The sequence below is a fragment of the Gouania willdenowi genome, unplaced genomic scaffold (assembly GCF_900634775.1).
Source record: "Gouania willdenowi unplaced genomic scaffold, fGouWil2.1 scaffold_269_arrow_ctg1, whole genome shotgun sequence".
Taxonomy (NCBI): Eukaryota; Metazoa; Chordata; class Actinopteri; order Blenniiformes; family Gobiesocidae; genus Gouania; species Gouania willdenowi.
The window spans coordinates 331354-358817 of NW_021145026.1; the positions used below are offsets into that span (position 1 = coordinate 331354).

At 41.6% G+C, this 27464-nt stretch overlaps 2 protein-coding genes and 1 long non-coding RNA gene across 4 annotated transcripts in view; 1 reads left to right on the top strand and 2 right to left on the bottom strand.

Annotated features, from left to right (window-relative positions):
* LOC114459136 (E3 ubiquitin-protein ligase TRIM39-like) overlaps positions 1-27464 on the bottom strand; it is a 476570-nt gene that overhangs the window by 229667 nt on the left and 219439 nt on the right. The gene's annotated exons all lie outside the window — the stretch shown is intronic.
* LOC114459132 (NLR family CARD domain-containing protein 3-like) overlaps positions 1-27464 on the bottom strand; it is a 331402-nt gene that overhangs the window by 26886 nt on the left and 277052 nt on the right. Inside the window, exons 3-7 of the mRNA XM_028441486.1 lie at positions 15342-15515; positions 14122-14295; positions 13881-14033; positions 2540-2586; positions 1803-2417 (exon numbers count right to left, since the gene is read on the bottom strand). Coding sequence (XP_028297287.1) covers positions 1870-2417; positions 2540-2586; positions 13881-14033; positions 14122-14295; positions 15342-15515 — 1096 coding nt within the window. The 3' untranslated portion in view covers positions 1803-1869. The remainder of the gene's footprint in view (positions 1-1802; positions 2418-2539; positions 2587-13880; positions 14034-14121; positions 14296-15341; positions 15516-27464) is intronic.
* On the top strand, positions 2027-26316 carry LOC114459144 (uncharacterized). Its single transcript, XR_003673248.1, has 3 exons — positions 2027-2077; positions 25841-26119; positions 26221-26316. It is a non-coding gene; the product is annotated as an uncharacterized LOC114459144 (long non-coding RNA).

Sequence of the window (27464 nt, forward strand, 5' to 3'; positions counted from 1 at the left end):
AGAAGAGCACACAGATCAACCATACCAAAAAGTGTACCACTAGGTGGCGCTATAATGGGTGCAAACACATTTTGGCCTGCAACTTTCACACTTTAAATCACATCTTCCAAAACTTCATATCCACCTCTTCACAGCAAATGGCACGTTGGCCTGTGTCCTGACGCTCGCCACGAGCCCGTCATCCTTCGTGACGTACTTCCACGGGCTCCACGAAACCTGGGGGCCGAGGTTTGGCCCCCTTTCATAACTGCTAGCAGTTCTAGTTATAATTATATTTATTGGTTAACAATTTAGATTTTGTGTCTTTTTAGTTTTAATCTTACTGTCTGGATTATATCAGTTTTGTCTCTGTTTACGTACTTGGTTTTGTTGTTAGATTTAGATTAAGTTAAAATTAGATGTTCTGAAAATAACATTTAATTATCGTATGTTAAAAAAGAAACCATGAATAATAATCCATCTTTGACAATTAAGGCTAAGCTAAACTGATATCGAAAATTGTAGCTCCTCCCTTCATGCGCGCTCCCGCAGCAGGGGATACAGATTCTATTGGGGGTAAGTATTCTGACATGACACCGGTAAGACAAGGCAACTAAGGGTTGCATCCTAATATTCCCTGCTATGTCCTATCTCCTTTCTTATCCACTGTTTCTTCACCCTAGAAGTGTTTAAGTGGCGGCCATGATAAAGAGCGTCCAAGTTCTCTTTAAACTCAGGAAAAGAGGCTCAATGCTTATTTTATACCTTCGTTAGCCTAGGAAACACTGATACATCCTTTCCCAAAGGATACGAGATAATTATGACCCACAATTCATTGCGGCAACAACATTTAAAGGGGCATGCATACCAGAGCGTTTACCGAAACTCACGATGACGGACAAGTAACAGACATTTTTCGTATTTTTCGGACTATAAGGCGCACTGAAAATCCTTTAATTTTCTCAAAAATCGACACTGCGCCTTATTATCAGGTGCGCCTTATGTATGAAATTAACTACTGTGCTTCAACATACTGAACTGAAATAGTGAGTGTATTGTTCTGTTTTTTATGTGTTAAACCTGAACAATGTTGAGAGTTATTGTTAATAAGTTCAATCAAGTTTGACTTATCTGACTGCTTTATTTCGCTTAATGCGTCTTAATAATACAAATATTAATAATAACAAACCGATGCGCCTTATAATCCGGTGCGCCTTATAGTCCGAAAAATACGATAAGTCATCAATGCAATAATGTGAACAACTTTAAATAATCTAAAACCCATATATTATCATATATAGACATATTATCAGATTATAACTGACATAAAACAGACACTCTGTGGTTCTAGGAAAAAAATCAATACATTCATCAACTCAGAAATAAAACCACTTTATTATAGGAATCAACTGTTTCATTTCTCATAGAACACATTAATTTCATGACACAGTTTAGCCAAGAGATTGTAAACTAGTTTTTCTACTACTTTGGAGAAACATGATAGAATAGATATTGGTCTTGAATTAGAAAATAAGGATCTTCAAGTAGGTCTTCCTTTAGTTCTGCATCTTACTTCTGATCCCACAGTGCAATAGACTCACACACAATTCAACTAATCTAAGTCCAACAAAAAGATCTGCTCATATCTACAGTAGATCTGTTGGTAGAAGCTTTAAAAGGCAGCTGTGATGCAGCTATTTGGTCTCTGAGTTCATCACCAATCAAACATAACTGACAATTACACACATTTAATGAAAACACACCAGCCACGAACCAACCACGCTAAATGAGAAGATTTTTAGACCTTGAGGACTCAGAGACACGTCTGTCTGTCTGTCTGTCTGTCTGTCTGTCTGTCTGTCTGTCTGTCTGTCTGTCTGTCTGTCTGTCTCACAGAGGACTCAGAAACACTGAGGAACCAATGGAACTCAAGGAACCAAACCCAAACCCAAACCCAGGATACAGAGTGTCAGTGAAGGAGGTACAGACGGTGTGGATGAGTGTCATAGAGTCAGAGGAGACTTCATAGAAGGACAGATGTCCAGCAGGACAGTCTACATACACTCCTACTCTACCAGAGGAACCACAGGGACAGGAGGTAGGTGTGTCTACATTATTGTGTCTGAAGGAGTAAAAACCACTGAAGCATTCCAGACTCCAGGACTGATTATTAAATCCAAACCAACAATCATTACTGTATCCTTTCCTTCTGATTCCTCTGTAACTCACTGCTATATAAACATCTCCATTCCTCTCCACCTCCCAGTAACAGCGACCAGTCAGACCAGTACTACACAGAACCTGCCAGTAGTGATCAAATCTGTCCTGATGATGAGGATAAAGCTCCTCCTCCTTCACCCATGTCACCGTCCTGTTGTTGTCAGACAGTCTGAGGTTTCTGTTGATGGAGTTGGTGTCGAGGTGAATGTGACAGAAATCTGATGAGACACAAAGAAACAACAGTTGATCATGTGATGCTTCATTCTCTCTGTATCACTGACATGTTCATTCACTCAGAGCTTCATGAGGACACTTTGAATGAACACACACACACACTTACACTTCCTCAGACCAGCTTTGATCCTCTGCTCTCCTCCATGGTCCGCCCTGCAGGAGCAAACACAGGCAGTGATTTACACACCTAAAGAGTCCAAAGTGCTGCTCAGAAACCTGATGCCATCTCCATCAAGCTCTCCATGTTTCTACTGGTTTGTCTTCAACAGCTTCACCTTCTTCATCTCCTTCAAAGTGTTCCTCTCTTCATCCTCACTGATTGGTTCCACCTCCTCTGATCTTTTCTCTCATTCCTTCATCAGCTCCTCATAGTTCTCCATCAGCCTCTCCTCGCTCCTCACTACCTTCTTATCTCTGTCCTTCATCCCTCTAACCTGTCCCAGTCCTCCTCCTTTAGTGTCCCACCTCTCACACCTTCATCACATTCCTCTGATACAGCTCTCTGTCACACATGTGATGGGGATTGATGTGAACATGTGATGAGCTGCTGTGATGTGTCTCACCTCAGAGTGTGCAGTCTCTGAGAGAGCAGCTTCACTGCTGAGTCTCCTGGATGGTTGTAGCTCAGGTCCAGCTCTCTCACACTGGAGGAGTTGGAGCTCAAAGCTGCTGCCAGAGAAGCCCCGCCCACCTCTGTGATGACACAACCTGACAGACTGGATTCAGAAAAACATTCACAACTCAGGAAACAAGTGAGGAGACGAGGAACAGGACAATATTGATGGAACATGTGATCCCACTGACCTAAGATAGTCCAGTTTACAATGAGGACTCTTCAGTCCTTCACACAGCAGCTTCACTCCTGAATCCTGCAAATGGTTCTTACTCAGGTCCAGATGTTTCACACTGGAGGACTGAGAGCTGAGGACTGAGGACAGAGCTGCACAGCTTTTCTCTGAGAGACCACAGGAACTCAGTCTTTGGGAGAAAGACATTCACTTTTTAATAATGTAGGGAACCAAACCACTTCAATCTGAATTTTAGCCAAAAGACCCTCTTTCTAACAGGAATAACCGAGGAACCTGTTTCTTTATCACGAACTGATCCAGTAACTTTGAAGTGCATATCTAACCCCACGATGCTTCCTTTGAACCCAATAACAGAGCCAAAAAGACTGGCTCTAACACTTTGAACTTTTCAGTACAAACTCTTTTTATGACTCCACACAGGGGGAAAAACCCCCGTCTTCTCTCCCTTCCACAAACAGATACTTTTGGGACACTGCAAGTCACAGAACTTGTTCCATTGATCCCTGGCCACCTGTGGTGAACTGTCACACAAGGACACTTCCCAGGCCTCCTCTAAGAGACTGGAAGGGAAAACACTTGTAATTTTTCCAAACCAAATGAGAACCAAGAAACTGTTACAATGCTTGAAAAGTCACAAAGAAAACGTTTTTGGAATGGTTCCTGCAGAAATTGAGATTACAATTATTGTCTGACATAAGCCACTCTTTTCAGGTGATTCTATCCCTCACAAAATGATATATAAAAAGTGCTTAAAATACCAGAAAACATCATGGAAGTTAGTTTAAGGTATTTACTGCAAGCATATAGTAAAGAAAAGCATAACATGAGCTTTGACATCCATGTTTACAAGTAATTACAAGTAAAAGTCATTAACTGGTTTCTGAGGTAATACTAAGCTATTTTCCAGTCATGTTTGGTATCCAAGTGTCTCACAATACATGATATTTCAAGAAATTTGATGTTGAAAAGATTAAATATGCTGAAATCATTATTATGGTTCATGTGTAAATCTAGGAATCATCCCTCATGTTTGTCATTGTCTCAAATATACACACACCCCAGGCACACCCACAGGCAGCCAGCTGAGATGCTGGCAACTTTAAACCAATTAACAAAACCCAGTCTTGGGAGGCCAGCCCCAAAGGTCATCTTTTAAAAGGAAGAAAGCCACCCAGAACATTAGTTTTGGGACGCTGGCCATTTCATGCTCAACGTGTTTCCCTTCCCCATCTATTCATGTATTTTATTTTATTCTCTGTTGATGGCTGGGCCGCCGTGTGGGGATCGGGAGGGTGCGGTGGGTCTCTGGGGGGCGTGGGGGGGTGTTGCTGGGGGCTCTCTTTGTGGGGTCTCTCTGGGCGGTGCTGGCCTGGTGGGGCATGGGGGTGCCCCTTCCCTACGGGTGGGGCTTGGTGCTTGTCTCATCTCCTGGTTGCCTTGGGGGCGCGCCTCGTGGCATGTGGGTCTGGGGTGGCCTGCCACGCCGGTGTAGGGGGTGGGCGCGCTGGGGGGTGCTGGCCTCTGCGCCGGGGTTGGAGCGAGGTTGCTTGGCGCTCCGGGATGGTGCTCTTTGCTGGAGGGTGGCTCTAGCTGTTCCGGTGGTTGAGGTCGGCATCGGCCGCTTGGTAGGTCTGTCCTGCTATCTGCGGGCTGGCAGGTGGGTGGGTTCTGCGCCTTTGGCGGGGGGGCTGCTGCTCCGCATTGGTTGTGTGCCGTTGGGGTGCCTCGCTCCCGCGGTGGTGGCCGCCGGTCGCCCTTGCGCCGGGAGGGGGGCATTGCCCCATGGCTTGCGCTGTATGGTGGGGGGTAGAGCCTGGACTTCTGTTCTTGCACCATCTAGGGCTGTGCAGTCTTGCTGGGTTGTGGCCTGTTCGTGGGCTGGGGTGGGGGGACGCCCCCCACGGGGGTTTGGCCTGAGGGCTGGGGTCGGTGGCGGGATGCCCTGGGTGCTCGGCTGCTTGGGGCTTCCTCGGATGTGTGTGTGGGGGGCGGTGGCTGCCTCTCAGCTTGGGATCTTGGGGGCATCTGGGGGGTTGCTCGGCCGTGGGGGGGTGGCCTGGGGCTCCCTGGCCCCCACTCTTTCTGCTGGCCTGGCTGCATCTGTGGGGCCGGGGCAGTTCCTGGGTTTGCGGTAGCGGTTTTTTGCACATATACTGGTATATGATGCACTGGCACGCCTTGGGATGTGGGATAAAACTCATACTGGGCTTAACTTTAGACACGTTAATCCCAAATACCTGCTTTAGGTACTACCACTCACTCATTCCCCCTGTCCACAACCACCACCATTATAGCTAAGCTTCACACTTCATGGTACCATGATCAGGATCATTGATCATTGATAACTGATAATATCTGTGAAAAGGAGGTTCAGAACTTGGTGGAGGTTGCACTTTCCACTGTTTATTTAGTCGACTAAACATTTTTTGTTGATTAAAGTTTTTCAAGTTACAATAACTAAATTACGACTAATTAACAAAAAAACAAACAAACAAAAAAAACACGTTAAAAACTATATCAACATATATTTATGTCTTCACTGACTAATAAAAACTAAACTATACACTATATATATATATGTATATACACTATTTGGTCACCTCGGCTGAAATCCAATCAGAACTCAATCTGATCTAACCATACCTGTCAAGTTTTAGATTTGAAAATAAGGGAAATTTTATGGCGCCCACTATCAGCCATCCCACCCGCCTAACCAAGCTCCAGTATTCCTTATATTTTAATATAGGTGTACAAGAAATCTAAAATACCCACTTAACCACTTACTAAATACAATTGTGTGATTAGAATCTGGTAGGTTGACCTTTATTAACATTGGAATGCTGTGAACATTCCTACTAGGGCTGGTGATATGGACTCAAACTCATATCTCAAAATATTTCTCTAAATGGTGAAATATGATATAAATCTAGATAATTTTATCAAATAAAGTCTGATCGGAAAGATAATTCTGGGTTAAATTTGTTTATGCTAAATGCTACACAGGCTCATTTATTAACAAACAGCTGATCAATATGTGACACTCATTAATCATCTAACTGAGCTTTATATGTTGTTCTGAGAAGTAAAAGCAGCGACTCCTAAAACTTGTATTTTATATATATATATATACACACACATTGATATATGAAATATTATAGTCTTCTATATCGCCAAAATGGAAAACTCGATACATCTTGAATCTCGATATATCGCCCAGCCCTACATTATAAAACAGCCTAAATAAAGAGATAAATGTGTATATGAAGCGCATGTGTTTATTTAATATACTACAGTTTATATACAAGTCAACACGTTGCATATTTACTGTTAATTTCACATTGCTTGTCTTTAAGTTAAACATTAACATTTTATTTTCATTACATATTTTCTTATAATTTCTCATACTCACTCATGTGGTTCTCTGGTATTCACTAATGACTTATTAGACACTTTTATTACAGACTTTACATTCTTTAACATTAACATTTAACATTATCAATATTTGTGGTGCTTTTGATTGGCTGATTTTTATGGTGACTTACGTCGTTCCTTCTGCTGTGGGAGACGTTAAAATCTCAGTTATTAATCTAACAGAACGTGTAACTGTGTCACATCATGCTGCTCTTTAGGAAGATAAACTCCCTGTTACATTTTACAACGTATTTACACCAGTTCTTTGTTTTTTCTGCTGGAACGTCTTCATTTATTCATCTCTTTTCTGAGTTGTTTCCAGGTTTGTTGCTGTTGTCAGCACTAATCTCGCGAGAGCTGCCACACAGGCCATTTCAGGTTGCAGTTCTTGCGAGGCTAGTGACGTTCAGGCATTCAGTTTAGTAAGGCATCTTTGAATTATTATTACATTAAAATACGGGATATTTACGGAAAAATAATAATACAGGAAAATGGCGGGAAAGAGGGGTAAAATGCGGGAGTTTCCCGGCCAAAACAGGATACTTGACAGGTATGGATCTAACGTATTGATCACATCTAATCTGTCTGTGTTTACAAACATTAATACCATCATATATCAGGTTGATCAACAGTAACTGAATATTTAAAAATAAATAAACTAATGCCTTATGTTTTAGTCGATTATATCTGTAACAGATTTAGTCGACTAAAATCTTCATGTCATTTAAATCAGTGATTCTTAAATGGGGCTACGCATACTCCTGGGGGTATGCAACAGCACTGCAGGGAGTAAGTGAGAGAGAGAGAGTAGAAAATTTACAAATAAAAAACATGAAAAATAATGTGGATTTTAGAAAATGTATTTTCTGTTAAAAATGATAATGACAAAAATGATGATGATAATGATGGTGATCATAACATGAACTAAAATGATAAAGGCCAAAGAGCGCCTTTGGCTAAAGATGCAAAAAAAAAAGCTGAATCACAGAAATCCAGACAGTTCCGTAAGGAGTATGTTGGGATGGGCTTCACCTGCACCTCACAGGACCCACCGTTAGCCCAGTGCTTTTTATGTGGCTAGCTGCTTGCTAACAGAACCATGAAGTCCTCCCATCTCCAGCGGCATCTCCAGATTGTACACCAACCATATGCCGGGAACACGATGGAGTTTTTCTGAAGAAAACTGACTGAATTCAGCAGGGCCACAGGAAGTAGCTGGGGGTGCTGCAGCTCCCCCTATTGGTCAGAATGTAGGCATTTAAATGTAGTCTATGAAAAATAGACTATTTAGCACAATTTAAAAATTCCTCATGAATATTTAGGGAAATGATTTTGACACACATAGGCTATTACGTGTATTTGTATTTGAATGTAATTATTTTTAGGCCTAATCAACAGAGGTTCACGTTGACTTTTGAAGACATGGGTCCGTAGCACTATGACCCAGAAAAGACTCACACACCTTTCTCTGATGCACGCCCACACACAGATTCTGAACTCCCTGGACATTCGTCCCCTCATGAGAGACTTAATCTCCACGCCCCCAGAGCACACCTCCACATCTGGACACCTGTAACCATGGTAACCCTCCCTGCAGCTCAAAGTAAGAGCATGGTGCCACCGTACACTTTCATATCTATTCATACAGTTTAACGTCACACGACAGTATTTTTACAAGGTGGTGGTGATGGAGATGGAGTGTGTTATTATGATTGTGTGTTCTGTGTGTAATGGATGTGGAGAGTTGTTAAATAACGTTGAAATAGTCAGATTATTTCCTTGTGGTGTGCATAAAAGGATTTGGAGTCACGTGACATAAACATGGATGGTGCAGTGACTCAGGTTCATGTCAGCTGATCCAATCTATTGCATTGTTCTAAACCAGGGGTGGGCAAACATTTTGGCTCAGGGGCCACATGGACTTGTAAAATTGACAGACGGGCCAAGCCAGCACCGATCCATACATACATTCTTCTTCTTGTCTAAAGTTCAAATTATAAAATTTCATAACAAATCAACCATATGCGTTACAGATTTGCAACTTTCACCCAAATGTATCCCCAATTCTAAAGAAACGTTTGTACTTTTAAGGAGAGACAGACCTGTTAGTAGAGCAGTGCTTTGCAAAGTGTTTGGTAGAGAACGGAGACATGACAGGTTGAAATTTTCAATTTCATGCCGATCTTCTTAAAAACCCTTTCTCCATCGACAATAAAGATCATTACTAGGCAAATTTAGAATTCTAAAATGTATCAGAAATTAAAAGAGCATTCAATAAAGACTACATTAGATATGTGACTGGGATCAAAATGTAACGTGGAACTAAAATGCAAACAATGATTTACGTCGGCATGTGAAGTTGAGCGGATTTAAGACGTTCATTTACTTTTTTGTTTTCTTAAGCTATTGTAAACAAAGTGTTGTTGTTTCCTGAATATTTGGACTGCTGTACTTTTACATTTGGTAATCATGCAGGTAAATCATTTCATTTAGTTTTTCAGGTTTTGATTTATTTATGAAATATACTTGCATTATGAAACATGATGATACTTGTTATATATATATATATATATATATATATATATATATATATATATATATAGCCCCTACACGGGATGTACCACCGAAACATAACTGAAGTGGCGGATATCAAGAAATCCTACCAATGGCTAGACAGAGCCGGACTAAAGGACAGCACAGAGGCACTCATCATGGCTGCACAGGAGCAGGCCTTGAGCACCAGAGCAATAGAGGCCCAGATCTACCACACCAGACAAGACCCCAGGTGTAGACTGTGCAAAGAGGCCAATGAGACAATCCAGCACATAACTGCAGGGTGTAAGATGCTGGCAGGGAAAGCTTACATGGAGCGCCATAACCAAGTGGCTGGTATAGTGTACAGGAACATCTGTGCAGAGTATGGGCTGGAAACCCCAAGGTCAAAGTGGGAAACACCTCCAAAGGTGGTAGAGAATGACCGAGCCAAGATCCTGTGGGACTTCCAGATACAGACAGACAGAATGGTAATGGAGAACCAACCAGACATTGTGGTGGTGGACAAAGAGCAGAGGAAAGCCGTTGTGGTCGACATAGCAATACCAAGCGACTTCAACATCAGGAAAAAGGAACAAGAGAAACTCGAGAAATACCAGGGGCTCAGAGAAGAGTTGGAGAAAACCTGGAGGGTGAAGGCATCGTGGTGCCCGTGGTCATTGGGGCACTCGGGGCAGTGACCCCCAAACTGGAGGAGTGGCTCCAGCAGATCCCAGGAAATACATCAGACATCTCGGTCCAGAAAAGTGCAGTTCTAGGAACAGCAAAGATACTGCACAGAATTCTCAAGCTCCAGGCCTCTGGTAGAGGACCCGAGCTTGGAGGAAAAAAGAGAGACCGCCCGCGGAGGGTGAGGAAGGGATTTTTATTTTTTTTTATATACTGTATAGTTAAATAAAAAGTATTTGCATGAAAAAACCCTCCAACATAATTTGTTAATAATGGTTATTAGCATAATTAGCAGCAGGTTTGGAGGAAAAGTGACGGTGGATGTTTTATTCCTTTAAAACCGCGACAGCTTCTTTACAAATAATAAGGCATACAGCCTTTGACAGGACTTCAGTGAAAAGTATTTACTTGTCCATTCATTATTAAACACTCAGCACTCACTGTTGACTCTTCTTTTCAGTGGGCCACTCATTGTTGTAGATGTGTATCGCTGTGTCAGCGCCGCGGTTTTGCTCCGTCAATCTCCACCTGGCTCGTAAGGCGCGCTACACTGCTTTGGAGCCAGGTGTATTCACGCGACACCACGTGATCCGGCAATAAAACATCAACAAACATTTTACTTTGATTATCCGACGTGGAAAAACTGTTTATCTGGCCCAGATATCCAAGTTTCCGCTTCTACCATGAGTACGTTCTTCTTCTTCTTCTTCTTCTTCTTCTTCTTCTTCTTCTTCTTCTTCTTCTTCTTTGTGGGCGTGTTATGTCGGCGGACCAATCTAACTCTGCATTCTTCCTCATGTTACATTTTCTGTCCATAACTAGTATGATGTCAGGCATCACAGGACTAAGTCAAAGGAATGCAGTCATAATTATGACATTGTAACGGACTGAGACCCAATGTAGTTTATTCAACGAGTGTTGTAGTTTCCCATTGCCATGAAGGCATCATTGTTACATGCAGCTTTCTCTCCCAATGTTCGTCTTTGTTTACATGTGTTCTGCATGTTAATGGCTGGGTGGCTGGAAAGGGCGGGCGTAAGCGGAGAACGGGGAGAACATTTGGTTTCCATGGGTGTTGAGATAAATGATTGACCAAGAAGGTTCATTTTGTGTTTTAATTGTTTATTTTGACTTCGGCGGGCCGGATTAAAAAGACCAACGGGCCGGATGTGGCCCGCGGGCCATAGTTTGCCCACCTTTGTTATAGTGTTTTTGTGAAGTTTAGCTAATAGTGCATATATTCACCTGAGAACTGATGATGTCTGTGTGTTACAGACCCTGGCTGTGAGTGTTGCACCAAACTGTAGAACCACATTTTGAGCCCTGGGTACAACCATCTTGTTGGGCCCCTCATGTAAGTTTTAATATCTACACTTTTTGTTACCTGGAAACTACACTAGTATTCTGATACAAACTTTATTTTTTCTTCACATTAACCGAAAAGTTCCCAACCTTCTTTGGGTCGTGACTCCATTTTAATATCACAAATATCCAGCGACTCCAGATACATTTTTTTTTCTAGAATTAGTTTTTGATCATGTTTAATAAAGTGTGTTACAAATACAGAGTAGCCAGGATTAGATATTTATATACTGTATTTTATTGAACTACATTTATATATTTGAGAAAGCTTATGTATAGGATACAGTTATTTGATATTCATTGTGTGTGATGTTTATTTGAAAAACAATAATTCAAAAAAGTTTAAACAGATATTTATTGAGTTTTTACCTACTTTTTTTAACCAATTACTAGCCCTTTTAAACCCAATTTTAATTCCAGGCTGACCCCACATTGGGTCCTCACCCCAAGGTTGAAAAAAATTGCAATAACCTAATGACTCCATATCCATTGTTTGTATTTTATAAATCTGTTCTACTATATTTTAATGGTTTATTGAATATTGCATTGAATTGAATAAAGCTGACTGAGTCAGAAAGCAGCTGTGATTCACTGCCTGCTCACCTTAGGGAGGAGATAGTGGGCATGTCCTCAGACCGAGGGCTGTAGAACACCTTTAACAACTATTCACTGACTAAGATTTGGGTGTGTGTGAGGCGAGAGGACTCTGAGCTGGGAAATCTAGCTGCTGGACATTTCATCTCCTTTGGACCCACATACTTGTGTGAGACTTCATTCTCAGCAATGATAAAAACTAAACAGAAAAAGAGGCTCTGCCAAGGTCTTGAAAATAGCCTCATAATTACAGTAGCCTCCCGAGCACCAAGAATAAAAAAGGTCACACAGGAGACACAAACCCATGTCTCACACTGAAATGGACCACTTTGAGTGTGTGTACAGCTGCTACAGATGATGAATTTTCTTTGTTCCTTTTTCAGAGCACATAAGATCGTAATTTCTGTCAGGACATGAAGAAAATTCAACCAAAAACTTAAAAAGTGTATCTGGAGAAAATCCCCTACCCTACCTTTAATTGACTGATTATTTTAAGCATTGGTTTGACTTATTGATTGATTTTATTTAAGTGCATGCACATGCGTGCCCAAAACATAAGCAATAAAACAGATGTCTACAGGCCAGTTTCACAAACATAAACTGTGACAAAGAGCATCCGACCACAAACATCCTACACTAAACTTCTCATACTGGATACTAAATAGTTTGTCTTCTTTCCCACGCTGTACAAATAAAACAAACAAAAGCTAAAGTCTCTTTTCTATGAAGCCAACTCATAATCTCCCCCTCAGCTATCCAAAAAACATCTGGGTAAACAAATGTACACGTTCAAATAAACATTTTGTAAATCAAAATAAATGAAAATACAGGACAAATGAGACGTGTCCTCCACCACATCCAGATCACAACCAGTACCAGAGTGGCCTCCTCCTCCTCAGGGAGGCCTTTGAACCTGCCCCACCTCCACTGCCAGGGGTAGTATGCTAGTTCTCAGCTGGGCACAGAGGGAACGCTGCTTTCTACATACATTTAAAAATATATATGGTTCTGTTTGAAACTCCCTCTTTACATTTGTCTTGTGTTAGGGTCAGCACCGACCCGTTTTTAGTTTTTAAATGCATAAAAGAGTCACATAAATTTGTTTATTGCATCAAGACTTTTTGACTTTGTCAGGAACCTGTATTTCAACAAAATAAAAAAATAAAAAATAAAAAAAAGTTTTAACTAAATATAAAATGCGCTGGTTGTGTTGTTAGGGTTGGTTTCGACCCAGTTATAATAATGAGATTATAAAGCAATAATTAGAGCCAAGACTGAAATCATAAGTGCACTGTCAGCTGACACACTGACAGCCAGCTCCTCTCCTAGACAGCCCTGCTTCAACACCTAACCACAACAGCCCACAGCCACAACCACAATCAGGCCCCCTGATTCTAAAAGAATGAATGTGCATACACATAAAGCATCTGCAGACCTACGCCACACTTGGATTAGCACCTATAAAACATACATATATCAGTCACACGTAGACGCAGGTGTGGACGTGAGTGAAGCTATAGCGATCAGGCGCTATGTAGCACCGTCTACGTGACATGTAAACACTTAGAAAAAGTATTTGGCATCCAGGCGAGAAGGTGTATACATGTGTGCAGGTATGTAAGTGTGTGCGTGGTGTGTGAGTGTATAACGGACCACCATTGAGTCCTTTTACAGTCTGTGTCACGACACCTGTCCATAGAGGTGGTAGTGACTGTAGTGTTACGCTCTGAGTGAGATCGTTGCTGTGATTGGACAAGATACAACACTCAACACCCACACAACACTTACTGACTTGCGTGCATTTATACGCCTATCGCCTGGACGCCTAATATCATTCTCTTCATCAGCTCCTCATAGTACTCCATCAGCCTCTCCTCACTCCTCACTACCTTCTTATCTCTGTCCTTCATCCCTCTAACCTGTCCCAGTCCTCCTCCTTTAGTGTCCCACCTCTCACACCTTCATCACATTCCTCTGATACAGCTCTCTGTCACACATGTGATGGGGGATTGATGTGAACATGTGATGAGCTGCTGTGATGTGTCTTACCTCAGAGTGTTCAGTCTCTGAGAGAGCAGCTTCACTGCTGAGTCTCCTGGATGGTTGTAGCTCAGGTCCAGCTCTCTCACACTGGAGGAGTTGGAGCTCAAAGCTGCTGCCAGAGAAGCCCCGCCCACCTCTGTGATGACACAACCTGACAGACTGGATTCAGAAAAACATCCACAACTCAGGAAACAAGTAAGGAGACGAGGAAACAGGACAATATTGATGGAACATGTGATCCCATGACCTGAGAGGGTCTAGTTTACAGTGAGGACTCTTCAGTCCTTGACACAGCAGCTTCACTCCTGAATCCTGCAGATTGTTGTTACTCAGGTCCAGATGTTTCACACTGGAGGACTGAGAGCTGAGGACTGAGGACAGAGCTGCACAGCTTTTCTCTGAGAGACCACAGGAACACAGTCTGTGGGAGAAAGACATCCACTTATTAATAATGTAGGGAACCAAACCACTTCAATCTGAATTTTAGCCCAAAAGACCCTCTTTCTAACAGGATTAACCAAGGAAACCGGTTTCATTATCTCGAACGAACCCAATAACTTTGAAGTGCATATCAAACCCCACGATGCTTCCTTTGAACCCAATAACAGAGCCAAAAAGACTGGCTCTAACACTTTGAACTTTTCAGTGCAAACTTTTTTTACGACTCCACACAGGGGAAAAACCCCTGTCTTCTCTCCCTTCCACAAACAGATATATTTGGGACACTGCAAGATCACAGAACTTGTCCCATTGATCCCTGGCTACCTGTGGTGAACTGTCACACAAGGACACTTCCCAGAAAAATCCACAAATCAGGAAACAAGTGAGGAGACAAGGAACAGGACAATGTTGGATGAACATGTGATTTAGTAGACTAAAATCTTCATGTCATTTAGTGACTAAAATTAGACTATAACTGAAGTAGTCCTGATGCTAAATGTGGAGTGTTAGGTGAAGGTTTTTTCAAGTTTGTTTCTGTATTCTCTCCCTGTCTTTCAGTGACTAACAAGGGATTGAAGCCACCTGATCAGAGGCTGCTGATTGGTTCTCCTCTGCTGTGTAGGACCAATCATCTCTGGAACCAGTCTTTATAAAGGACTGTCAGATTGTATCTGTCTCTCCTCTCCGTCCTGACACTGCATGTGCTGGTTAGGAAACCACTTCTGTTGTTCATTGTAAGGAGGTACGGGATTCAGGCCAGTTGGGTGTCTTACATTTAGAGCACGTAGGTAACTTGTGTCTAAAAACATTAGACTAGAGGTTGGTATCACCCGACGACTAAAGTTAAGTTGCATTTTAGTCAGAAGACTGACTAAAACTATACACACTGACTGTTTGTTCAAACCAAAAATATAAATATATATAATTCTCAGTAGCTCTGTTTTATACACATCACATCAGAATTCCAGCTTTAATGTGAGGGTTGTAAAAATGTTGAGTCCTTTGATTCCCTGTGATCCCACTGACCTGAGAGAGTCCAGTTTACAGTGAGGACTCTTCAGACCTTTACGCAGCTGCTCCACTCCTGAATCCTGCAGATCATTGTTACTCAGGTCCAGATGTTTCACACTGGAGGACTGAGAGCTGAGGACTGAGGACAGAGCTGCACAGCTTCTCTCTGAGAGATCACAGGAACTCAGTCTGTGGGAGAAAGACATTCACTCATTATAATAATAATCATCATCACATTATTGACAGGATTCAAACCTCTGCCGTACACTTCATCTGCTTTATTACCTCCACCAAGGAGTAGGCTTGGGCAGTATCAAAATTTTGATACCGTTATACCACCTCCCTATTTTATTTTAAACTGCAAATGTAGATTTTTCATAATATGTCTCCTTTAATGATGATATTGAAACTGATACCGTTGCTATTTTTATGACTCTGCGGTGTATGGTATTACCGTATTACCACCCAAGCCTACCAAGGAGGAAAGATTTCAGCTGCCGGAGGGACTCCTGATCAATAAACTGATTCTTGTTCAGTTTTAAAAAAAAAATGCCTTTCTCTCATCATCATATAAATTCATATCTGGGTTTGTATTTGATGGATCTATATGAAAAGTGACTCAGTTATATTGGGTTGGTTAATCAATGATCCTACTGAGTTTCATCCAGATCAGATCCAGATTGTGCATTTCATTGATTTATTTTCTTTTTTTAAAGTGTGTTTTCCATACATTGTGAACTACTGGATGTTATTAATGGGATATAAATGTGGTTCCAAGTTTTTAAAGTGTGAATGATCATGGTACCATGATCAGGATCATTGATAACTGATAATATCTGTGAAGAGGAGATTCAGAGCTCGGTGGAGGTTTTTTACACTTTCCTCCACTGTTCATTTAGTCGACTAAACATTTTCATCATAGTTTTTTATTTATTTATTTATTTTTTACAAGTGACAATAACTAAACTATGACTCACTTAAGAAAAATACCTGTTAACAAAAACTATATCAACATATATTTATATCTTCACTGACTAATAAAAACTAAACACTAGTATAATTAGTGTATATATATATATATATATATATATATATATATATATAATATATATAATATATACACTATTTGGTCACCTCGGCTGAAATCCAATCAGAACTCATGTGATCATGTGGTCTGTGTTGATCACAGGGGTATTCCATAAAGGAGGGTTAACAAACTCTGGGTCAAAATACCCCGCGATGGGAAACTCTGGGTATCGGATTCAATTACAGCTGGTATGAAGTGGGTCAATCAACCCTGAGTATGTAAACCTTGGGTTACTGACGTGCCCGCGCGCGATAAAAAGCCATCATCAATGGATCGAAGATGAGTCGAGCTGCCATGGCAACCACCCGAACATAGTGATTTATTCATCATAATGGGTGAAATAAGCCGTTTTTTGAGGAATATTAGCCTGTTCTAAAGGTGTGTTCAGTTGTCAGTGACTATAGTGGCTTAAATCACCCCGGTAATTAGTCACACTTTTTGGTCGCTTCATCACTTTATTGCTTCAGTGACGTGACGAGCGGTGATAATATGATTAAAATGTGTCTGAGGAGACGTGTCAGCAGCATAGGATGGCGACATTGAGAGCCCTCCGTTACACTGGATATTAAGACAGTAAATGCTGCTTGATATTGCATCATTTATATTGATTTTTAATGTAATATTGTCACCAGAGTCATCTCGACGTCCTAAAAAATGTCATAAAAAAACACTGAAGCGGAACGCGAACCATCACTTCAAAGTGAAGCGTCACAACTCACTGCGCCACCATATCTTCAAATAGTTGTGATCTCCTCCTTTATATTATCCACAGGTTTGTATTCAGTGAACTTTACTACAGATTTCAGTAGATGTTTTAATGCAGATCAACCTCTCAGTGTGTTTCACTTAACTCATTCAGTGCCAGCCATTTTCAGATTTTCTACCCCTCTCAGTGCCTGCTGTTTTTGAGCATTTGAATGAATTTAAAGACCCACAGAATATTTTCTACTATGACTATCTGAATCTGACACCGGATTCTGAAAGATTGAAGCCTCTACTTTCATCAAAAAAGAATTTGTGTCTGGCTCGTTTTGTTCTTTTGTAATCAGCCTTTGAATAGAGTAAATTTACACAAATCTTCAGTTCAGAGCAAAAAGCTGAGGAAAAACAGCATTTTACTAAAAAACCCTGTCAGTGACTTTAAAGCTATTTTTTTTTTTTGCTTTAGTGACAACTAACATCTGAACATTGTTTCCTTATATCTAAAACAAAAAAACACTGAGACAGGCTTTTGATGACAAAATTATTATTATTTATCTATCTGGATTAGAGTTGAATGATTTTACTGTATTTTGGCATTCCTCCAAGTTTCTCTCCCGTCAGTCTGCACACACGCAACTTCCTCTTCCTCCCGGACATGCAGAGTGTCACTGCAATCCCCGGTTTATCTCACCATCGCCACACTATCCATGAGTCCCACACATGTTCTGGTCGAGTATGCGCTGCTGTGCGCTGCGGTGCGCTGCCTGGAAATGTCAACTCTCGTCCGTAGTGCCATTTTCTGTCTCGTAAACGCCTTTCCTCCTCTCCCTCTTAGCTCTGCTGAGCACGGATGATCTCTCATCCAGAGGTGTGCTGCTACCTCCTACATGTCACCTATTTTTTTGGCTATCTGGCTCACAAGCTGGGGGTATTTGCACCGCCCGCCCCTCCTCCTCCCCCCCTCCCCCCGACATGCAGTGATGACTTGGTTGGCCGGTTAGTTGATGGTTTTATCTCACCGTCGCAACATTATCAATAATCTACTCATGTCCATACATGTTCTGTGCTAGTATGTGGTGCTGTGAGCTGCTGGATACGTCCACAATATCACTCCGTAGCGCCATAATCTCACTCGTTCCTGCTTCTTCCTCCTTTGCTGGGTAGCATCAGTGGCTAATCTCTCATCTAAATGTGTACTGCTGCCATCTTCAGGGCACAGTTGGTCACTACAACCCCCCACAGCTTAGATATTGATGAGGGACCTCCGCCAGGGTGTTTTCTAGTAATCCCTGTGAAAAAACGCCAAATGACGAGTTATCTCGTCAATGGCACTGAGTGAGTTAAGATCTACATCTACAATGTTAGAAAGAAAACTACCGTTTGCACACACACAAAAAAAAAGAAACGTAAAGCAACACAACATTAGTAATGATGTGAACAATCTGTGGTGTGTGATGTTACTCGTGTTTTCAGAGAAGAGTGTTAAGGTTCATTATCAATCAATCAATCAATCTTTATTTGTATAGCGCCAATCATAACAAATGGTATCTCAAGACACTTTACAGTAGAGCAGTCTTAGGACGGACTCTTCATTTTATGGTACACACATATGCATATATACGTATATACATATACATACAGTGGTATGCAAAAAGTTCGGGCACCCTTGTAAATGTTCATGATTTTCCTTAATAAATAATTGGTTGTTTGGATAACAAATTCCAGTTAATTTATCATATAGGAGACAAACACAGTGATATTTGAGAAGTGAAATAAAGTTTATTCGATTTACAGAAAGTGTGCTAAAATTATTTAAACAGAATTAGGCATGTGCATAAGTTTAGGCACCCTTGCATCTTATTGATTTTAATACTCTTAGCACTAATTATTGGAACTCAAATTGTTTTGGTAACCTCAGTGATCCTTGATCTTAGGGTCTGGATTCTGGTGGGAGGTATTTTGGACCATTCTTCTCTGCAGATCATCTCTAGTCAGTCAGGTTTGATGGTTTCTGAGCATGGACCGCCCGTTTTAAAGCACACCATACATTTTCAATAATATTCAGGTCTGGGGACTGAGACCGGCCATTCCAGGATGTGTACTTGTTCCTCTGCATGAATGCCTTAGTAGATTTTGAGCAGTGTTTAGGATCATTGTCTTGTTGAAAGATCCAGCCCCGGCGCAACTTCAACTTGTCACTGATTCCTGGACATTGTTCTCCAGAATCTGCTGATATTGAGAGGAATCCATGCGCCCCTCAACTTTAACAAGATTCCCAGTGCCTGCACTGGACACACAGCCCCACAGCATGATGGAACCACCACCAAACTTTACTGTAGGTAGCAGTGCTTTTCTTGGAATGCTGTGTTCTTTTTCCGCCATGCATAACGCCCCTGGTTATGTCCAAATAACTCTATTTTAGTTTCATCAGTCCACAGCACCTTGTTCCAAAATGAAGCTGGCTTGTCCAAATGTGCTTTAGCATACCTCAAGCGACCCCGTTTGTGGCGTGTGCAGAGAAAAGGCTTTTTCCGCATTACTCTTCCATACAGCATCTCCTTGTGTAAAGTGCGCTGAATAGTGGAACGATGCACAGTGACACCATCTGCAGCAAGCTGATGTTGTAGGTCTTTGGAGCTGGTCTGCGGGTTGACCGTGACTGTTCTCACCATCCTGCGCGCTGCCTTTCGGAGATCTTTCTTGGTCTTCCACTTCGGCCTTACTAGAACTGTGCCTGTGGTCTTCCAATTCCTCACAATGTTTCCTCACAGTTGAAACTGAAAGCTTAAATCGCTGGGATAGCTTTTGTATCCCTCCCTAAACCATGATGTTGAATTATCTTTGTTTTCAGGTCATTTGAGAGGTGTTTTGAGGCTCCCATGTTGCCACTAATCAGAGAAGATGCAAAGAGGAAACACCTAGAATTTTCCTACTTAAATACCCTGACTCATGATTGGATTCACCTGTGTATGGAGATCAAGGATCACTGAGGTTACCAAAACAATTTTGAGTTCCAATAATTAGTGCTAAGAGTATTAAATCAATAAGATGCAAGGGTGCCTAAACTTATGCACATGCCTAATTCTGTTTAAATAATTCTAGCACACTTTCTGTAAATCGAATAAACTTTATTTCACTTCTCAAATATCACTGTGTTTGTTTCCTATATGATAAATTTAACTGGAATTTGTTATCCAAACAACCAATTATTTATTAAGGAAAATCATGAACATTTACAAGGGTGCCCAAACTTTTGCATACCACTGTATGTATCCCACACCCAACATGAATTCATCATGGCGGCAAGGAAAACCTTCTGTTAAGCAGCAGGAACCTTGTGTGGATCCCATTCCTATGATGACAGCAATCCACGTATGCTGTGTTGTTCATTAAAGTGTTCAGAAACGGTGCTCAGGTGGGCGGAGCCAGGTAGAACCCAGGGTTTCTTTGATAAAACCTGCCAGCGACCAGGTTTAGTTCACGGACAATGTTGCCATGGTAACATACTCAGAGAAGAACATACCTCGCGTTTAGGAATGGGATACTCAAAGTTTCCCTCATTTCAGCCTGAACATACTCAGAGTTTGAGCATAACCCGCTTTATGGAATACCCCTCACGTCTAATCTGTCTGTGTTTACAAATATTAATACCATCATATATCAGGTTGATCAACAGTAACTGAATATTTAAAAAATGAATAAACTCTAATGCTTTATGTTTTAGTCGACTATATCTGTAATAGATTTAGTCGACTATAACTGTAATAGATTTTAGTCGACTAAAATCTTCATGTCATTTAGTGACTAAATTAGACTATAACTGAAATAGTCCTGATGACTAAATGTGGAGTGTTAGGTGCAGGTTTTTTCAGAGTTTTGCTGTTTTCTCTCCCTGTCTTCAGTGACTAGCAAGGGATTGAAGCCACCTGATCAGGAGCTGCTGATTGGTTCTCCTCTGCTGTGTAGAACCAATCATCACTGGAGAAGTCTTTATAAAAGACTGTCAGATTGTCTCTGTCTCTCTCCCCCTCCTGACACTGCATGTGCTGGTTTAGGAAACCACTTCTGTTGTTCATTGTAAGGAGGTACGGGATTCAGGCCGGTTAGGTATCTTACATTTACAGCACATAGGTATTGTTGTGTCTATAAACATTAGACAAAACTTTTACTTAAATTCTTATTGTAAATGAGGTAGTCAGCCTTTTTAAGTTATTTATGTTTCTGCAGAAATTAAAGAGGTTGATTGGCTGGGGTTATGTTTTATTAATTACATTAATTTGGAAAAAAACAATGGGTCCCTACCTCCCCCACATCTTTATTGAAAAGTTCTCTGCCTAGAAATGAAAGGCTTGTTTGCACAATCTCTTTGTTGTGGTCCTTCAGTTGTGTCTTTTTCTTTGTTCAGTTATGGTCTACCTTTTTGTGGCTGTCATATGAACTAAAACTAAGTTGCATTTTAGTCAAAAGACTACGACTATTACTAAATCATAATGTGCTGTCTAAATGAACACTGGAGTGCTTTTGTTAAATGTACTAATGCAGATGACATGGTTTATCTTTGAGTTGATAAATTGTGTCTGAGAAAAGATTTAAATGTAATTTAATAAGATATATTTATATTTTTGGTATGAACAATTAGTCAGTATATATATATATATATATATATATATATATATATATATATATATATATATATATATATATATTTCTCAGTAGTTCTGTTTTATACACATCACAGAAGTCCAGCTTCAATTTGAGGGTTGTAAAAATGTTGAGTCCTTTGATTCCCTGTGATCCCACTGACCTGAGACAGTCCAGTTTACAGTGACGACTCTTCAGTCCTTCACACAGCAGCTTCACTCCTGAATCCTGCAGATCATTGTTACTCAGGTCCAGATGTTTTACACTGGAGGACTGAGAGCTGAGGACTGAGGACAGAACTGCACAGCTTCTCTCTGAGAGACAACAGAAACTCAACCTGATGAAGAATCAGAGAAACCTACAGATGTTGTTTTGTGAGAGAACTAAAGACATGTTCTTCTAAAGTCACATACTCAGCTTTCTTGGAGGCTTTGATCACTGGGAGCAGCTTCACAAAAGCTTCCTCTGAAGGAGAGAATCTCTTCAGGTCAAAGACATCCAGATGTTCTTGTGATGACAGTAAGATGAAGACCAGAGCTGACCACTGAGCAGGAGATAGTCTTTGTCTGGAGAGACGTCCTGATCTCATGGACTGTTGGATCTCCTCCAACAGAGAGCGATCATTCAGTTCATTCAGACAGTGGAACAGGTTGATGCTTCTCTCTGTGGACAACTCTCACTCAGCTTTTCCTTGATGTATTCAACTGTTCTCTGATTGGTCTGTGAGTCACTTCCTGTTTGTGTCAGCAGGCCTTGTAGGAGCCTCTGATTGGTTGGCAGTGAAAGACCCAGCAGGAAGCGGAGGAACAAGTCCAGGTGTCCATTTGGACTTTGTAAGGCCTCATCCACAGCACTCTGATGGAGAAGGTTAAAGTCAGGCTCAACTCCACAATGAAGAAGGTTCTTGGAGGTCTTCTTCTTCTGGGGTTTATGCTCCAGCAGGCTGACTTTAGAGCTGATGAAGGTCTGATGGACATGAAGAGCAGCCAGAAACTCCTGAAGGCTCAGGTGGGTGAAGGTGAACACCTTGTCCTGGTACAGGCTGCTCTCCTCTCTGAAAAACCTGTGTGAACACTCCTGAGCACACTGAGGCTGCTCTGAGGTCCATGCCACACTCTGTCAGGTCACTCTCATAGAAAATCAATTTTCCTTTCTGTAGCTGCTCAAAAAGCCAGTTTTCCCAGAGACTCCATCATCTCCCTGCTCTGTGGACTCCAGTGTGGATCTGTGGCAGCTCCTCCATCAAACTTCACCATCATGACTTTGTTCTGAAGGACCACATAGTGGCTGTAGATCTGAGTCAGAGTCTTGGGCAGCTCTCTCTCCTCTCTGCCCTTCAACATGTCCTCCAGAACTGTAGCAGTGATCCAGCAGAAGAGTGGGATGTGGCACATGATGTGGAGGCTACGACACGTCCTGATGTGGGACATGATCCTGCTGACCTGCTCCTCATCTGTGAACCTCCTCCTGAAGTACTCGTCCTTCTGAGGGTCCGTAACCCTCTGACCTCTGTCACCATGTCCACACACTCAGGAGGGATCTGATTGGCTGCTGCAGGCTGTGTGGTTATCCAGAGGCGGGCTGATGGAAGCAGTTCTCCTCTGATGAGGTTTATCAGCAGAACTTCCACTGAGGTGGACTCTGAGACATCAGTCAGGGTCTGAGTGCTGAGGAAGTCCAGAGGGAGCCGACACTCATCCAGACCATCCAAGATGACCAAAACCAGGAAATCCTGGAAGCTGCAGATTCCTGCTTCTTTGCTTCCAGAGAAGAAGTGATCAACAAGTCCCACCAAGCTGAAGCTCCTCCCCCTCAGCACGTTCAGCTCTCTGAAGGTCAGTGGGAATGTGTAGTGGACCTCCTGCTGGGCTTTGTCTTCAGCCCAGTCTACAGTGAACTTGTGTGTTAAGAGTGTTTTTCCCAATGCCAGCCACACCCTTTGTCATCACTGTCCTGATTGGTCGAGGTCTTCCAGGAGGGGCTTTAAAGAGCTCTTCTAGTGTGATGGCTCTTTCTGCTGTGTCTGATCTCCTGGATGCTGTTTCTATCTGTATGACCTCATGTTCCTGGTTGACCTCTCCTCCCCCTCCCTCTGTGATGTAGAGCTCTGTGAAGATCTCCTTCAGGAGGGTTGGACTTCCTGCTTTAGCCACGCCCTCAGACACACACTGGAACTTCTTCTTCAGCTTGGACTTCAGCTCACGTTGGTATCGAGGAGCCTTTGTTCCTGAATGAAGACAAACTTAATGTTAGAGTGGAGAAGTCAGAGCAGGTTTGAATATTGGAGATCAAAGTGTGTGATGTTCTCAGTCTGGATGGTTCCTCAGATTAAATGTGACTGATTGAATCATGCTTTGAAAAAGAAAAGCCAGCTTTGTGTCCTTCATGTGATGTTCCTCACAGTGAAGATGTTCACATGCTCTTACTGCTCTGCAGACGCTCAGCCAGCTCCTCCTGCTTCATCTTCTTCAGGAAATACAGTGTGATGTTCAGAAAGGCCTCCCTGCTCCTCCTCTGCTCCTCATCTTTACCCTCCATCTGACTCTCTGAGCACTCTGGATCATCTCCATCCACAATCTTCTGCATGTGTTTGAGTTCAGCCTTAACAAAGCTGATGATGTTGTCCTCCAGCAGCTGGAACACAAACACATTAAAGGTGATGAGTGAAGGTCTGCTCCAATCATCTGTGTGTGTGTGTGTGTTGTGTGTGTGTGTGTGTGTGTGTGTGTGTGTGTGTGTGTGTGTGTGTGTGTGTGTGTGTGTGTGTGTGTGTGTGTGTGTGTGTGTGTGTGTGTGTGTGTGTGTGTGTGTGTGTGTGTGTACAGTGGTTTGATCACAGGCTGACACAGGTTTAGTGTCTTTGTAGACAGTACACACCGTAAAGATGGAGTCAGGATCAGCTCCAGAGGAACCATCCACACCCTCCAAGCTGCTGTGGAGAAGACACAGACACTCAGACATGCTGAGGAAGCAGCTGGAGGAAAGCACAGGAAGCTCTGCTAACATCATGTGAACATCAGTAACATGGATGATGTCCTGCAGAACCACAGTGCAGTGAGTGTGGAGCAGCCTTTGGAGCTCAGCTCACGTGTGGAACATCTCAGCATGTTTCCACTGAACAGGAGAACAAGTCTGTTGGACTGAGGCTTTATTTGGCCTCAGTCCTTTATAAATCTGAAGGTCACACATTGTCTAAGACTCACCTACACACTGGGAGACATTCCTACAAAGCCTTTTCTCTTTCACCTTCCAATGTTTGCTGAGATTTACATTACAACACCACTTCAATAACAAACATAGTCCATCAAAATGTATATTTTTTTTTATTGGGGTGCTTACCACTCTCAATGAGCTACTTTTCATTCTGGCTTTTAACACACCACAACTAAATAGGGCAACATTTAAAACATAATATATATATATATATATATATATATATATATATATATATCTATCTATATATTATGTGCTGAGGGCGGTCCAGGTGAACCAATTTCTTCCAGAGCTGGCGGTCCCGTACCAGCAGATCTACATCCTCCACAACAAGTCTGTGTTGTCTGAGATCGCCTGCTATGATGATTGACTCATCGTGTGCGGGGCTTGCCTCCTGGCCATCTCCAACCTGCTGCCCTTGGTCAATAGCTTTTGTCAGATGGTCAGGAGGTAGGTGAAGGACATGGCCAAACCAGCATGTGCGTCACTGCGCAGCCTAGCAAGATGCTCTAGGCTGACATGTGTGGGCTCTTAGCACTTCATTGGAAATAAAAATAAACAAATACTTGAAATTGTTTAGAACTGTGGACCCTGAATCTATAATTTATGAAAGTTTAAACTTTTTGAATGAAATCATGGAAATTAAACAACTTTTCCAGATATTCAATTTTTCTTATAAGGGTCTGTATAAGAGGGTGTGGACACTTTAGCAACCTCATTCTCTCAGTTTTTTTATTTTTACTTCATCTCCCTGAAATGTTTCAGTTTGTTTTTCAATTGCATTGTGCAGGTTATAGGTCACATTAAAGGTGGAAAATACTGTGAAATTATTTATTTATATTGTCCCTCCTCTGCTTACTCTCCATAATAGTTTTGAAGCCCTCTCATACGAAAATGGAGACAAACTCAGTCCAACTGAGCGACTGAAACAACCACCAGGAAAACGTCTTCACCACTACAGGGACTGAATTCCCATCAGTCCAAATCCTCCATAGCCCGTCTAAAACTTCTCAGAGCAGCAGTACAGAGACACTCTGGTTCCACGTACAGCCCTACAGACATCAACAAACACCGCTTCCACACCGGCCAACCCCGACGATGGAGGGTCCCTAGCAGCCATCAGTGACCCTCTCACCATCAGACGCTCCTGGTCAGTGTAACAGGTTCACACACATTCCTAGTCACTCATTATTGGTGATTCAATAACTAGGAACACCAGATTATTTAATGTCATCACACACTGTATTCCAGGTGCTACAGTTCACACTATCTGAGACAAACTGAACCAAATGTTACCCACGCTGCCAGCAACTGTTACTAAAATAGTGTTACATGTAGGAACAAACAACGTGAATAGATGTGAACCATGAGTGAGTTTAACCTTCTCTTTAACGTTTTAAAGACGTGTGAAATCAGTGTTTATCTCTGGTCCTCTTCCTACACTAAATAAATACATAAATAACCAAAGAACAAACAGTACATGAATTGGTGTCGTATGGTTTGTCTGTTCTTCTTGATGGAATATATATTATAATTTTTATTATTATTATTATATTATTATTATATTATTATTATATGTCTCACTGTCGCAAGGAGCCGAGGCAACGATTTATCAAGTGAACGTGATGTTGTCGTCAACTACAGACGTTATAATGAAGATCTCTGTCATCATCTAGTATCCATAGAGACGCATCGTAACTGATCAGCGTTATTGATCTCTTTGTTAAGATAAATAAAGTTGTATTGGTGCATGTACACAGTGTTCATTTCCCCTGTTCTTCTTCTTCTGATTTATTTAGTGGTAGTTTCCTCTTCTTCTTCTTCTGCGTTGTTGGAGGTGGTTTGGTTATAAACGCATTTTATTAATAAGTGATATGTTATATGATATATATGTTATATGACATAGGTATAATATATGCCTCCAATTGGAGGGTCAGTCACTTGGTACCAGTGACAACTGCTGGTTTCTAGTGGTATTACAGGAGTTACAAGTTAAAAGTTGGCTATTTTCCAAATGTGTTCCAAAAGTCACATGTACAGAGACAGCCAATAGAATGTCCTGGTTTGATGACACACACATACAGATGTGATTACAGACACACAGAATGAATTACACACAGACAACTATGTTAATAAATCCTAATTCTACACACAGATTGTGTTACACACACACATAGTTTTGTTACAATAATGGCCCCAAACAGTGAAACTACAGATAGAACACAGAGTCTATGAGTGTTCATCAATGTCAAACCTCATGTGTTCTGTTTGGTCTAATTATTAAAAGTTATTAATATAATAATATAGTACATGGTGTGAGTAAATGGTGTAACAGGTTATAAACACAGCGTTTGCAGGACAAGCTGAAAAGAACACTTAAAATGTGCTGACATGGCTTATTGTCAACTATTGGAGGATTTGGAGAGCTGTGCTCTCTGCAGGAGAACGTCTAAAGATGGAGCTGATCTGTGGCTCCTCCCCCAAAATATAGTGAC